This window comes from Melospiza melodia, chromosome 1, assembly GCF_035770615.1.
Source record: "Melospiza melodia melodia isolate bMelMel2 chromosome 1, bMelMel2.pri, whole genome shotgun sequence".
NCBI classification, from domain to species: Eukaryota; Metazoa; Chordata; class Aves; order Passeriformes; family Passerellidae; genus Melospiza; species Melospiza melodia.
The window spans coordinates 133,340,923-133,356,158 of record NC_086194.1 but is presented as its reverse complement, the minus strand read 5'-3'; the positions used below and the strand labels follow the sequence as shown (position 1 = coordinate 133,356,158).

Genomic DNA, 15,236 nt, shown 5'->3' with positions numbered 1-15,236 from the left:
TTGTTGAGATTTAATCTAATCAGAGCAACACAGGCAGTGGAATTCTTTGATGCTGGAGGTTATGTTAAACAAAAAGGGAAGGAAAATAGGGGCTTGAAACACAGTAATTTTATTTATTTAGAGGTATGAGGGAAATACTACTTCTTATTCTTTATCTTGTAAACCAGAAGGCTCCAAAGACAATCGAATCTACTCTTACCTGGGAAGGACCTAAACCTACATTTTCCAAGTATTTGATAGTAGCAAAAATAGATATTCTTGCCCTGACAACAAGAAATTAAATACCTTTAAAAAATAAATCCTGTAGTGGACACTGCCCTTGGAAATCTCTAATGTCTACAAGTTTTGATAGTACTTAAAATTTTTTTTACATTAAAACAAGTGATGACAGTATTTGGTGTATTGCTCCTATAAAAGCTGTTGTTTCACAAAAAATCCACAGTAGAAAATACAACTTTTTCAACCTATAAAATAATTTTCTGCTTCAGTAAAAATAGAAAGAAAATGCTTTTCTTGTTAACAGATAAATCTTTCTCTAGACTTTTTCCATGAGTATCATAGAGCTTTTACAATAAACTGAACTGACAATTTTTTTCTTGCTTCTCTATGCCCGTTCACTTTTCCTAATATTCTCTGTGAAATTACTGAAAAGTATTCCTTCAGTATTACTTTTCATTTTATTACCAAAACTTAGGTATAATATAATGAAGTTATATTATTAAGGTTAAATTTTATAAATCTGTGTTCTAAGAAGAATGTCATGAGTCATAAGTATTTTTAAGAACTTTGACTTTAAGATGTTTGACTTTTTCTTCAGAAGGAATTGATAATGTGCTTTGGTCCACTCAGTGAAACTGATGATAATATCAGAAATAATGAACAAGATGTCTAAGAAGCAGGACAGTTTTATTCAGAGATGGAAAAATGATGAGTATAAGGGACATAGAGATACAGATTTCCCACTATCTCTATAGCATTGCCTAGAAGCTGAAATCATGTCTAGGACAAAAGTATTTAATAGCAATTTTGCCAGCATCACTGTTGGCTATTACTGTAATGCTAATTAAAATTACTGTTGTAATTGGATGTAAGGGACTTAAAATAAAGTCTACAGTGAGAAGTTTTCAAATAGTTAATATTTTAATTTGTTTGTTTTCTAGTATACCTGCAAAAGATACCAACAATAGTAGTGGGTGAAAGGTGTGTAACTTCTCAACAAAACATGCTAGAAATACATGAATATGAATAGGAACCAAAGACTAGTTCAGAGAGCTTGGAAAAATACTTAAGATAGAAAAAACAATGGAGAAAAAGCTTGATAAAAGGTGGAAAGAGCTTGCCATCTTGGCCTGATACTGCCTCACTTCATGGGAAAAGAATAAATGCTCTCTAAAAATTGTTTACCTTTATATCTGAAGCACTTTCACAGTCAAGTGAAATGAGAAAGACTTAATAGAAATCAAAAAGTATTTCAGTAATCGGTTGCATGTTCTTGTGGCATGTCATATCACATAAAGCCATATGAATATTCATCTGCTGTTTTCAAAGAAGGAAAGTTTTGAAACCTGAAAAATTTACTAAATTATCTGAAAACTTCTTTAAGGTTTCTTTCAGTGAATACATCTCTGTTTAAACATTAGGTTCTAGGAATGCTTGGAGTATGATTACTGATTTAGGAAATTGTTGTTTGATATAAAGGAGCCTCTGAGATTGTATTCTTAATGCAACTGCACAAAGAAGCCACACCTTTCTAGATTAAATAATGTGTAGTTTTTCAGTCTTTGTCTTTAAGACAGCATGGGAACTCATTCTACAACTGCCATAGCTTTATGCAACAGTTTTTGGGTTTGTTTCTCTTCACCAACAAATGTGCCAGAACTGGTGGAAATTTTGTTTCCTTCTTTTCACACTTCCCATTTTTGTAAAGTATATTCAGCAGTATATTGGAACTAAGGTGAAAGTGCATTAGTATATGGGACAAAAGTAAGTGTTACTTCCTCATCACAGCAAGGAAAATTGTTTAATGTTTAATCACATATTTTCAGACTCTACGCATTTTGCAGATTCATTTTAATGTCTGGTTATTAATGTGTTTGATGGTTTAAGGGTATTTTGATGTAAAGCTAATTCCATGAGTTCTTATGCTGGATTTTCTGTTCTGTTTTGAAATATTTATTAAGATATGCTGTTTTGGGGTTTTTTTTCCCCACAAAGACTTGTGTGAAATTCTTTCTTCTAATGTTGTGTCAGGGTAGTTCACATGACAAATGTTAACAATTTGCCAACCTTTTCTTATACGTTATTAAAGTTGAATGGTAGTCCTTTGTGCCCTAAATTTAAATAAATTTAAATAAATTTTGCATTGGAAGGGAATTACTTAAATAGATTGATGGTACTGAATATGAATTCAGGCTTTTAGAGCTTTGAGTTGACCAACTAAAGGAAATGTGTATGGATGGGAAAAAAGCATACTAAATTCATGCTGACGTGGATTTACTTTCTATAAGGGCTGTAAACAGTAAGCTGGGAGATGTGAGTGTGGTTAGTAATTATGGGGATAGGCAGAAGTGTACTGTCAGATGATATTTTGATGTGAATGTAGTAGTTGAGAGGTGTAAAATGTACCTGGAGTGTTGCTAGTTTTAAGAACTAAATAATTCTTCTTGTAAACAAAATAGTTTTTATGGTTCCCCCATATTGCTTTTTAAAATCTCATAATATATTCTACTGTTTCCTTCAGATACAAATCTGTGGATGCTGACAGGTTTGTTTTTTTTATTTCCTTCAAATTACTTGATATTTTTCTCCAGTGTTATTGACCTTGTTCTTTTTTCTAAAAAAATCAAGTATTTTTACCACTTAAAACAACAAAAAAGGAGAGAATCTATATCTCCTTGCACCTAGTTTCATCTTCACAAGACATCAGCATAACATCCTGCGTTCATGGAGGTTGTATAGGTAGAAGAGCTTGGCCCAAGAAGTGCCCTGTACATATTCAGAGCTGAAGTAATTAAAGGTAGGGCTCATGGGTGGATGTCATATTAGGACCGACCCTAAGTGAATCCCCTTGTAAAAAATCCCTGCTACCATGGTAGGTTGGTGTTACACTCTCCAGCTTCATTATTTAGTATTTTGCTATTACGCATGTACTAGATTGGTGGATATGGATACAAGAGCAACAAACTTAACCTTAGATCTTTCCTGTAAATGTTTTAAATGGTTGTTTATTTTATTACCGTAGTAATATTTTGTTGTGTTGCTAACTATAGGGAATCTAACTTAAAAACATGGGCAGTTAGAATCTATTACTTGATCATTTTCTTAAGTTTCTACAGGAAAGGCAAAAACTCACTTTAAATTCTACAGATTTGCCTTTTTTTTTCTTAATTTAGCTGGAAGTACCTTTGCCTTGAACTTGAAATGCCCATTCCATGCAAAAGCCTTACATGCTTGGAGCTGCTTGGTTATCTTGGGCCATTGCTACATGTGATTTGTGTGTGCTTAAATTTATTCTGTGGCACGTGATTGTTTAAACAGAGATTTTCTGTTGCCATGTTGTCTGTAATGGGAACTCTTAATTTCTGTTTTCTTTGCTGTTGGTTCTCTTGCAATCAAGATAGCAGATTCAACTGAAGAACCTGAAGTGACTAAAGTTTTCCAGATAGTTCCAGCACTTTTGTCCCTTCTTTTTGTTGTCTGGTGTATGAAATAGTTTTTTTCATGTTACCAGTATAATCTCTGTAAAGCCATCCTGGTTACGTGGTAGAGGTGAACATACAGTAAAGAACATTTGGCAGTTTTTAGTTACATTTCAGCTTGGAAATAAACAAAACGTTTAAGTGAAATGCTAGCTCTTTTTGATAGTTATACTATATGTTTGTCAATAGTGTGTGTTGAAGCAATAAACAATTTTATTTTCATCAATATTAATAAAAGATGTAACACAGAATGAAGCGTAATATCTGGTCTGTTTTGATACCCCAGATGCAATAGGAATAAAAGAAACTCTTTGGGTCTAGCGACAATTAGTGCTAAAAGAATTGGGGTTTGATTGTTAAAAAATGGAACTTGACCTAATATGATTGATACTACTTTCCTGCTGTAGGACTAACATGCTTGTGATGTGCCTGGTAGGTATTCTAAATACCAAATACTTCCTCGTATTTGTAGAACCTTTGTATTTAAGTTTCAGATAATTTCCTGATCAATTGATGGGGTCTCATGTGCCTGAGTAAAACCAATTTAAATTTTACTTTCTTAAAAATTGCGTAGGCAAGTTAGCAGAAAGAATTTTCAGAATTATACTTCAGTCTGTGTTCAAAGACCATCTCTTATTACTGGATTGGAAATACAACAAAATGGTACATATCTTTATGAGCTCTTTCTGATTCAGAGGTGTGTGTATAATCAAAATCATCTTAAGATTTAGAGATCTGGGAAAGTCTTGCTGCATCACGAGAGAGTTCTATGTTTCACGGGAGTGTGGAGGGGCAAGATTCACTGTTCTATAACTCACCTAGTCCATGAAAAGTCCATGATGCTCTACCAAGCAGGAAAGCAGTATGCTTTTCTTGTATTTCTGCTGTATCTGGTATGAGTCACTGTTCATACCCTAACACATGAAACAGTTATTTCTGAATAATTCTGTGAGAAGCACAAATGAAGAGGAATTGGCTTTTAAACAGGCATGTTGCTGTTACCAGAGACAGTTTATCATCTTTTCCTCCCATTTCTTCTACCACCTACTTTTACCTTTCTGGATAACAGGGAATTACATGTGTGGCAGTTTGTGAAGTAGCAGCAGACTAGCAGCTAGCAGCTGGGGGTGAGCATTGCACAGCCAGGTGAGCTGATTAGATCTCATTTTTCATCTGACATGGACTAAAGAAGTGTCTTCAGAAATTTCATGTAACCTAGTCCATAAAGTGTTTAGTTTTGCTGCAAGAAATGAGTCTGTCAGGAGGACCACCTGTTGACAGACTGGGTTGAAACTAACTGAAAAACTATGTGGAGGAAGAAGGTATTTTTTGAAGTAAATGGAGTAACAAATGAGCACCTGTTGTGGTCATGAGCTTTGTGTCTTCACAAAACTCTGCTAATAGTGTGGAGGGAGCACAGTGCAGACAATCCAAAGTGCCTGTAGACAGAGTTAGTCTCTAGTGCCTAACCCATTTTACTCTTACAAGTGTATTAAGTTTGCTTCTGTGTCTTTATTTGGAATTTGTGCCCTTCTCATTGCAAACTGCAGAACTAAATGAACAATTATCTTCAGCTTTTACTATATTAGTAAAGAATACTGTGGATTTTTGTCCTCAGTTCATGTATATTTTGTGTCTGGGGAATGTTTCATGGGGTTTTCTTGTGTCTTGTATTCCTTGGATAGTTGGTGTTTCTCCTTGTTTTAAGAGGGTATGACTATTGTATTAATGAGCTTTTACGGTGGTTTCTAAAAGATGAAACAGGATTATCAGGTAATAAATTTGGTAGGTTTTAAAGGAGCATTCTGAGAAGGTAAGAACTTGTGAAAGTTGTGGGGGTGGGCAGGCAGGGAGGCCATCTTCATTTTTCTAAAACTAACCAAGGACTCTGTCAAGATTTAAAAATGCCTTTTGGAAAAATACCATCTTACCTCTCTCTCTGCCCCCTCCCCCATCCTCCTTTACTTTTTAAAGTACTTTGCTCAGTCTTTCAAATTAAATTGATATGTTAATGCTTGATTTAAAGTGTAGGTAATCTGAAATGAAAACTATAGCAAAAACTGCCTGTTTGACCTGTATGTGGAATGTAGAAAATGTAGGAAGGAATATGGTAGTCCACGTGCTTTTGGAATGAGATTTGCTTCTTCAGCAGATTGATCAGTGTCTTGGATTTCATTTTCTGCCTTGTCAAATGTATTTCTAGATCTTTCTGTGTTAATCTGGAATTATTTCAGCCACGATTCTGGCTCATCTAGCTTTACCTTCTCAATTTGTGCAAAAAGGCAATTTATCCCTACTCCACTTCCATCTCCCTTTTTTATCTTCAATTGGCCAGTGTTGTTAGTAGCTTTCTTTTTTTTTCCCACTCCCTCTGGATTTGGAAGCGAAAACATGGACTGTTGACTTCAAGAAGTGCATGAGAGAGAACCATGCAGTAATTGTAAAAAGATTCTGGGTTCGGTCTGGGCTAGTCAAAGAAAGAAGCATTGGAATATTTTCAAGATCAAGCATCCCATCTTGGAGAGAAAAATACACTTCCAGCAAAAATTTCAATTTCCTGATTTGTTAATGGCAGCGCTCTAGATCAGAAAGTCAGCCAAGCCTTACAGACTTCATCCCTAAGCAGTGAAAGCTGCCAACTTTACTGTAACTGAAAAAATATTGATTTGAATGTTGTCAGGTATTGTACTGGGATTTGCTAATGCTAGCCAAGCAAAAAGAAAAATTATTTTCCATTGACGGTCAGCCATAAAGTTCATAAAATGGCTACATGTATTTGTAGTTGCTAGAAAAATTCATTCCTTCTGGATGCTGTTTGAGATGCATTGGACTTTAATACTGCCAGATGAAGTTTATGAACTTTTTCGTGAAACAGCAAGGGTGTTAGGTTTTATGTAATATTTTTTTCAAAAAAATCATAAATCCTTTCAATGAGCTACTTTGTAACCTCTCCTTTTATATATCAAGTGCTTGGGGAAGAGGTACAATTATTCGCTCAATGAATTTTTTTACAAAATGGTAGATTTTATTATGGTATTAACAGCTAAAGCAGTAACATGCTTCAGAGCTTTAAAAAATGTCAGAAAATAACAGTGTTGTGGCAAATTCATGCAGCTTTAGCAATAAAGTACTTCCCTGTACATTTTTCCTTTGGTGTTTTATGCAGTGACAGAGAGCACCTACAGTCCTTTCAACTTGTGTTATATACTTTGGTCCACTAAAATGCCAGTTGTATTACTTCCCTTTTCTGAAGAAAATTAGCTGTTTCTGAGATAAAGAATCTTTTATTTTTTGCTTTGTGTGTGGTCAAAAAAATGTCAGACTTTTCCACTGAATTACTTTTTGGGGAAAAGTGGATTGGGCTCAAGGTGGAAAGTTGGGAGGTAGAGAAAAAAGAGCTTTTAAATAGACCTTAACTGATAGAAAATTGAGGGGAGCTGCTAGCAAATGAAACTTTTCAATGTTTATTCAACAGCTTATTGTTGATAAACATACTGTTTTAGTAGCAGTTGTACCATATAGCTTAAGATTTCTTTAATGTACTTGTTTGTAGTTAGGAAGGTGGTGTTTTGAAGCTTTCTCTGTTTTGCATAGTACATAATTGTAACTGCAAGAGTTTTTCCTTCAGTGGTCCCTGATGTGGCAGAAAAAAACCAGATTACTTTCAGAGTAATGTCTTAATACAAACTTTTAAATTATATATGCTAATCATTCTTCATGATATAAGGGAAGATATGAAATATATTTTTGTCTTTATCTGGACTGGCTTTTCTTAAAAATCCTAATTTGAAATGTGTCCCCTCTTTCTTTTTTTCTTCTTCTCCTTAGATTTGAGTTCTGTGAACCTGCCTTTGTGGTTGGTAATTGTTTGGAAATAGCCTCAGACAGTCATCAGTATGACCGGATTTACTGTGGAGCTGGAGTCCAGAAAGACCATGAAAACTACATGAAAATTTTATTGAAAGTTGGAGGCATTTTAGTAATGCCTATAGAAGATCAGGTGACTTTAGTGACAATTTCCCCTTTTTGTCTTCTAGTATGAGAAATATGTAATTTAAAGAATGCTTTTGAATATATATTTGACTAAGTTAACATTCAACTAATGATACCTTGATTTGATGTATTGTTGCAGTTTAGCAGATACTAATCTTTTTAATCAAGCATTGAACATTTTCCCCTTAAATTTGTAGGAAAGCATCAATATCCTGCTTTTAACAGTCTATTTCATGCTATTTCCTCTGTGTTATACCAGAACTGCTTTGAAATTTCCCTGCCACACAGACATTTTCAGTCAGTACTTCAAAACAAAGAAACCACCTCTAAACCAGGAGAATGGATTTCAAAGAATACAAAATAGCTATGACTAGTGGGACATTGCAAAGAGAGAAAAAAAGCAAAGGAAAAATATGTCTGTATTCACAGCAGTTTTCAGTGTTGCTTTTCCATATTACATGTAATGCTTTTCAGACAGGGGCATATTATTTTAATAATACTTCACACTTTTATCACTTTTCATTCTTAGACCTCAAAATGCTTCTCAATGGTAAGTATTACTCTCCCTGTTTTACTAATAAGGAGATTGAAAAAGGCACATCATGTGACTTAAGTTGATGTCCTCCTAAATACAGATAATTACTAAAATTCTTGTTGATAAGCATGTTAGTTACTTCCAAAAAAGAATTCTCACTTTAATGATCTGCTTTCTTAAATACCAAAGGAATTTAAGCGTAGCTTGCATGATTCTGTTCTAAAAATAATTCCATCATTTATTCAGCTAGAATACTGTCAGTTGAAGCTGATAGAATTCAGCTTAAAAGTAGTCACAAATTAGGAGAGAAGTTTAAACAGTGACTATTTTTACCTTATATACAAGTGGATAGGGGCTTATAGCATATAAAGTGTGAGGAGCAGCTACAAGATCTGAGATAATCTAGCCTGCAGAAAGACTCTAAGGAAATGTTTAATTCCTGTTGTCTTGCTGAAGGGGTGGAGAATTTATGTGGTAGACAGGAGTCCAGTTCTCCTCACAGGTGCAGAGGATACTGAAAGAACATTACACACCGGCAGCAAGGGATCTTGCTGCCTGCAAATAAGGAAGACAATCTTTCATAGTAAGAATGGTTGAACACTACAGTGGGTTACCTAGACAGGTGGGGAATCTCAGTCCTAGATCTTTTTTCACTTAATCAGAAAAGCTTCTAATTTAACTTTGAAATTGACCCTGTTCAAGGAGGAGGGTAGGACTCCAGAGGTTGCTTCCAATCTAAAGTATTCTTTGATCTTTTGGAAAAATGAGAAAAAACAAAACTTACCTTAGTTTTTACCTTAGGGCCTTAGTTTTCCAGCTGCATCTCTTCCCATTACAAAGGAGCCTTATTTAGTACTCTAGTGACCAAGTGATATTTCAAGGATTATCAAAGTCCTTTTTGTTCATAAAACAGCGTTAATTCATTAATTTTGAAGAAAAAAAAAAGAAAAGCAGTATCTTTGAAACCTATCGAAATAGTATTGACTATGACAAAATTGTAACCAGTGATCTATTTTGGTTTTGTTTTGCAGCTAACACAGATCTTGAGAACAGGACAGAACACATGGGAAAGTAAAAATATCCTTGCTGTTTCATTTGCTCCACTAGTGCAACCAAACAGAAATGACAACGGCAAACATGACACTGTAGGACTGCGTAAGTTTGTGCTCCCTCCCTTTGGCTCGCAGGCATGTTACAGTGCCTGATGTTGGAAACTGAGAGGCTATGCTGTAGAAACATTCCATTTAGCAAAGCAGTAGCTCGCTGATTTTTTGTGCTCCTAGTACGTGGTCTGTTGCTTCACAGTTAATATTCTGAATTTAAGGTAATAATTTAAGTGATAGAATGCTTCCAGCTTCTTTTCCAGCCACCTTTTCCTTTTAAGTTCAGTTTCTCTATTGCAGTGGTATAGATAAAATAGCCAGCTAGTATTAACATCCTTCACAGTGCTAACTTTCTTGTGGTCTGCCAGAAATTTTTTTTTCTTCCCCCTGAAATGGAAGGAAGGGGTCTAAACTGGGGCTGTGGTATGACAGGTTATTAATAAGCCCAAGTTTGCTTTATATCTGTGTGCAGTGGATATAGACATAACTGTTTGTTATTAGTCCCTGGGATTGGCTTTCTAGCTGCAATGCTTTGAGCAGAGGTAGTAAAGGTATTTAGAAAGTCTTTGGAAGTACACCTCTTGCCAAATGGTAAGATAGGATGATAACAGGAAAGGAGAAAAAGCTGACAAAGAAAAGCGTAGAGTTGAAGTTTTCTGTCAAAGTAGTCAGGGCTAGGAGTAGAACACAGGGCTATGGTAGCATGTGGGAAATTAAATAAACCCAACAAAGAGCCCAAATTTAAAATGTTTTGACTGTGAAACTAAGCCCTGCAGGAGTGCAGGATGTCCTATCAGCTTGAATTGCCTGTGACTGCTGATCTGGCTATTAACTTTGAGTGTGAACTTGCTGTGATAGGTACTTTTAATTTTTTTATGCAAAGTATAAAGATAATTTCCTTTACATAATCTCTTCCTATGCATAAATAATTAATTTTTGTTGTTTTAATTCTTGGTTTGAGCCATCAGAAGTAATTTCCTGAAATTTGTTTACTGATTCAAGATTATTTTTTCCTCTGTTCCATCCATAATGCATAGATTGTGTTATATCTAACAATAAAATACAGAGGTGGCTCGTCAAACTTTGCGCTGATTTTATACAGTCTAATTCCCTGGAAAAAAGAGAATTTTCTATCAACATTCCTAAATTTTGGAATGAGGAGTGCAGACCATGGGCAGTCAGAGCTGAATGGTAGTACAAGAAAGGTGTTTCCTGTGTTAAAATTTCAAAATGAAGTTTTAGTGAGAAGAGGAAAAAATAACCAAATGTGGTATTATTCACATTTAAAAGAAAAAAAAGTTAGAGGCTTGAAGTTGCATTGTAAAATGAGATTAGTGAAATAGGCTTCTTTCCACTGCTCATGTGGATCCGGTTTTATTTAAAAAGTTAAAAATAAACCAAAAGTATTCTTGTGGGTCTGTTGGGTGTACATGGAAGGGGTGGGGGTATAATGAGGAGTGTGCTGAAACTCAAAAAAAAATTTAATTTCTTCTTTATAGTAACATTGTCTATTTGTTTCAAGTCCACAGGCCTATAATTTATCTTAAAAGTTCAAAGTAGTCAACGTGCTTCTTTTGTAAAGTTTAGCCAGAGTTTGTAGATGTCATCACTAAGTAAACATAGAGTCTGTGCCATACTTTGGACAACCCTTGGATGCTCTCTGACACATGTGTAGTGTTACATATAGACTAAAATAACTCAAATATGTAAAAAAATCTGTCAGCCATTCTCAAAGTAAAGTCTTTTTTTGTAGAAAACTACAGAGGTGGTGTTAAAAGGTTCAATTGATCAATGTAGTTATGGGTTAGTATGCAGTTCACTGGTAGTAGACAAATGGAAATACATGGATAGTAAATATCTAAAATTTTGCATCCTGTTCTTCTCATTGAAAGTGCTTGCATTTGTTATAATTGGCATACAATCTGCAATCACCATTTGTTTCACCTGAACTTAGAAACATGTTCTGGATGATTAGGTAGGGTTTTGTTCTTGAATTTTGAGCTGATACTATTCTAAAGAAATTGGACTTTTTTTTTCTCCTCCCTCCTCTCTTTGGCATGACCTGAAATCAGTATTGTCAGTGTTAATATCCTTTTTGTCTCAGATAAATTAATTAGTCTGCAAGTGAAGTCATTGTATATAACAATACAGCTTCTTTAAACTACATCAGCAGCTTTTATAGCTGAATGCATTTTCTGGAAGTGTAATTTTTGAAATTACTTCTTTAGTGACTTCTTCCTTGCTGAAGTCCCTGTTAATTTTATGGTATTCTGTACAGGAAGGAAGTGACAAGTAAAAAAGTTGAACAAGCTTCAACTTTGGCTGGTGTGCTTTTTTGTTTTGTTTTCCTTGGAAATAGCCATCCATAGCTCATCTAGGGCAGGTGTCCAGCAGCCTAGCAATATTTTGTCATCACCTGGCTGTCATTGGAAAACAAAGTTTTGCCTTTTTCTTTTACTTGTTGGTTTGGGGTTTTCTGCCTTTAGGACTTGAGTAATTTTCATTCTTCTTCTACTTCAAATGTACAGGTTGCTTATCTGGTTTGTCACCTGTGAATTAGACATGTCCCTCCCTTATCAGTTAGATTCAGTAGGAAGTGAGCAGAAGGAGGCGGCAGAAGAAAGGCACCTGCTTTAAACAAGTATGACACAGGTGTTGAAATTGTTTTCCCACAGTAGGATCTTAACTGTGGTAGCAGTAAGTGCCAAAACATGCTAAAAAGTGACAGTAGTTGTTGTGTAATTTTTAAAATTTATTTTAAATTTTATTTTAATTTATTTTAATGATCTGTTCATGCTTACTACTTCTCTTGCACATCTGTTAAAAGACCTCTTTGTTTCCTAGACTGTTCCACAGGGTCAAGGTGATACAACCTTGTATCATTTGCATACTGTATCATTTACTAAAATTTCAATTGAATTGGTTTTGAACATTAGTCTCACTGCCTTGCAGTTAGTTTGGGGTTTCTTTGCTAGAGGGAAATTTTACTTAGTACAACTTATTACTTTTCTTTCATTTTAGCTCCATGTGCTGTTAGGAACCTCCAGGACCTAGCTCGGATATATATCAGACGCACTCTTAGAAACTTCATAAACGAGGAGATGAAAGCCAAGGGTATTGCTCAGAAGGCTCCTCCGAAACGCAAACGCAGGAGATGTCGTAGACGCAGGATTAACACCTATGTGTTTGTTGGTAATCAGCTCATTCCTCAGCCTCCAGATAGTGAAGAAGATGAAAGAATGGAAGATGATAACAAAGAGGAGGAGGAAAAAGATCACAGTGAGGCCTTGAAGCCAGAAGAGCCTCCTCGAAATCTGTTGAGAGAGAAAATTATGAGTCTACCATTACCTGAATCTTTAAAAGCATACTTGACCTATTACAGAGAAAAATAACTTGTTTTAAGTAGAAATAAGGCCTACTGATAGTTCCTTTATTCTTGAAAATGTAGCATTTATTAAGAAGTAGGTGGACAAATTATTATTAGTCTTTCATCAAGACTGAAGTACAGCGATAAATGGTAACTTGTCTCTATCTTGTCTTTGCTACAAGGAAGACTTGCATTCGACAGTAGAATCCCTTTTTAAAAGTCTATTTTTCTTTAAATTTTGAAAATGCTGTTTTAACTCTGATAGAAATATATATTCCATTATGCAGCACTAATCAATATTTTGCATGGTAAGTCTTTTTTTGATCCCTAACAGATTTGTATTGATAAAAAGATGAGTGAAATTTTATATATGCTAAATAATTGGTTAAACATATGCATCTGACTTGATGAGCAATTTGTCTGTATTTATTACTATTAGGGAAACATTTTAAACATGCAGACACTTACCTTCTAATGTCTAAATCAGACCCTTTAAAAGTTTATTTTACTATGGCTTTGTTGCAATCATTATTACTATGTTGGTATAGAGTATTCCAACAACACAAGTGCAATAAATGTATACAGACACTGAATGAGCTGGCTTTAGTGAAATACGAAAATACAAGTTCTGAAATGTCAGATGACCCTGCTACTTCTGCATTTATCTTTTGCCAAAAGATCTTGTGACAACTAACAGCTTCTCTCAGAGCCTTAAAGAAACACCATGTTGAATAGGAAGCGAAGCAATGCTTACTTCAGCTCTGCTTATACTTAACTCCATTCTACACTGTCAGTATTTCTAACTAGAGGCAATTCCTCATTTGTGGGAAGTATAGGACACTACATTTATTTCTAGAGCTCACAGCATTGAGTCAAGAAGTTTGATAATTCAAGATTGTAATTTAGATTTCAGTCATCTATATTTACTGCTTTTAAGTAGAGGTAGAATTTCAACAAAGTTTAGTTTGTATTGCTTATTGGGATAGCTATAATAGTAGAACTTAGAATTTGTTCAGCAAATGCACTTTAGTAAGTGAATTTTATACTTAACATGCATCTCCAAGAAGGTAGACTTGTGCCAGCCTATATTTTGTTTCTGAGCATGGCTCTTAGCACAACAATATTTATAAAATCATATGCATCTTTTGGAAACCTAAGAGTAGCAGTGCAACTGTGGGGACCCACAATAGTGCTGATTTAAATCCTTCCGTGATTTTTTCCTCTTCTAGTTGTGAAGTTATTTGCAGTTCTCATTTTTAACTTTGCTTTTACCATCTTAATTTCTTCATTCTGTTGTAACATAACCATGAGGGTAAAAAGTTTATTAAGAACTTGGCATGTGATACATATTAAAAACCACAATCATAGGAAATGTATGCTTGTTAGACCCAATGAAAAACATTCCCATTGAAATATCCCCCATAATACGTTTTATAATACTGGTCACACTTATTTTTGTGTAAAACAATGAACAGAAAATAATCACATATTTCTAAAGCAGTAAATGTTCCTATTCCAAATATTTATAACGAACTAGTATTCGTATGGTCTAGCAGTCCAATATTTACTTCAGAATACATTAGCGTTTTGTTGCATCTGAGAAGGAAGGTCAGACACAGTCCCATGACACTGACTCTTTTTGGTGCATTTCATGCTGTAGTTCCTGTTTTTAAGGTACATCATAGTAATGTTTAAATGGAATTTCATGAAGGCCTGTTGTACCAGCATGTGGAGTTACTTTCCGCAATATATTTACTGCATAAGTAAGCAAAAGTATTTGAAATAAATATTCTGACTTTATTTTAAAAGCAGGAAAACCTTATATGAAATAGTTTTCCACAATAATGATACTAATAAAGTAATTGTGATGCTTCAGCTATAAGAATTGAACATAATCTTGTTTTAAATGGGTTATTTTAGATGGAGGTTAAATAATCTGAAGTTTGAGATGTTTGTCTCCTTTCTTGGAATCTACATCCATGAGCTCAAGAATGAAATTACTAAATATTACTTAAGTACTTCAAGGACTTTATACAGGATGCTTTTGGAGAATAAATTTCTGCATTCTTTCATGCCTGTATACTTGGAAAAATGGACAGTGGATGACTTGTCATGAATCTTCAGTATGTAAGTTTCTTTTGGAGTCACTGAAAGAGAATGTTTCCTCTGTGTTTTATATGTGGATTTATTTTACACTCTTGAATTTATATTTACATAAATAAAAAGGTAGAAACGCAAAATTAATTAAAATTTAATTTCTGCCATCTCACTTGATGATGGGGACATTGTTGCAATAAAATGTTTTTTTGTGGTTTCTGCTTGCTTGAATTTCTGTGTTTCTGTGGAAGTATATTCAGTTATTTGGAAATTCAGGTACAAGTTGTTTCATAATTAGGTCAGTAATCTCTTAATAAAAGCTATTCTTGAATTTCAGAAGTATATATTCTCGCTAAATTGTGAATTTTTGCAAAGGTTGAAAGATGAGATGTTATTCATGAAATGGGGAAAGCTGTTTTGGTCCCAGCACTACTTTTGAAGTA

General features: G+C 34.5%; 1 protein-coding gene across 2 annotated transcripts in view; it reads left to right on the top strand.

Moving 5' to 3' along the window:
* PCMTD1 (protein-L-isoaspartate (D-aspartate) O-methyltransferase domain containing 1) overlaps positions 1-15,024 on the top strand; it is a 40,615-nt gene extending 25,591 nt beyond the window's left edge. For both annotated transcript variants that reach the window (XM_063168627.1, XM_063168634.1), the window contains 3 exons: positions 7,527-7,698; positions 9,258-9,381; positions 12,351-15,024. In XM_063168627.1, the coding sequence (XP_063024697.1) occupies positions 7,527-7,698; positions 9,258-9,381; positions 12,351-12,721 (667 nt within the window). In that variant the 3' untranslated portion in view covers positions 12,722-15,024. The remainder of the gene's footprint in view (positions 1-7,526; positions 7,699-9,257; positions 9,382-12,350) is intronic.
* Positions 15,025-15,236: the final 212 nt, after the last annotated feature.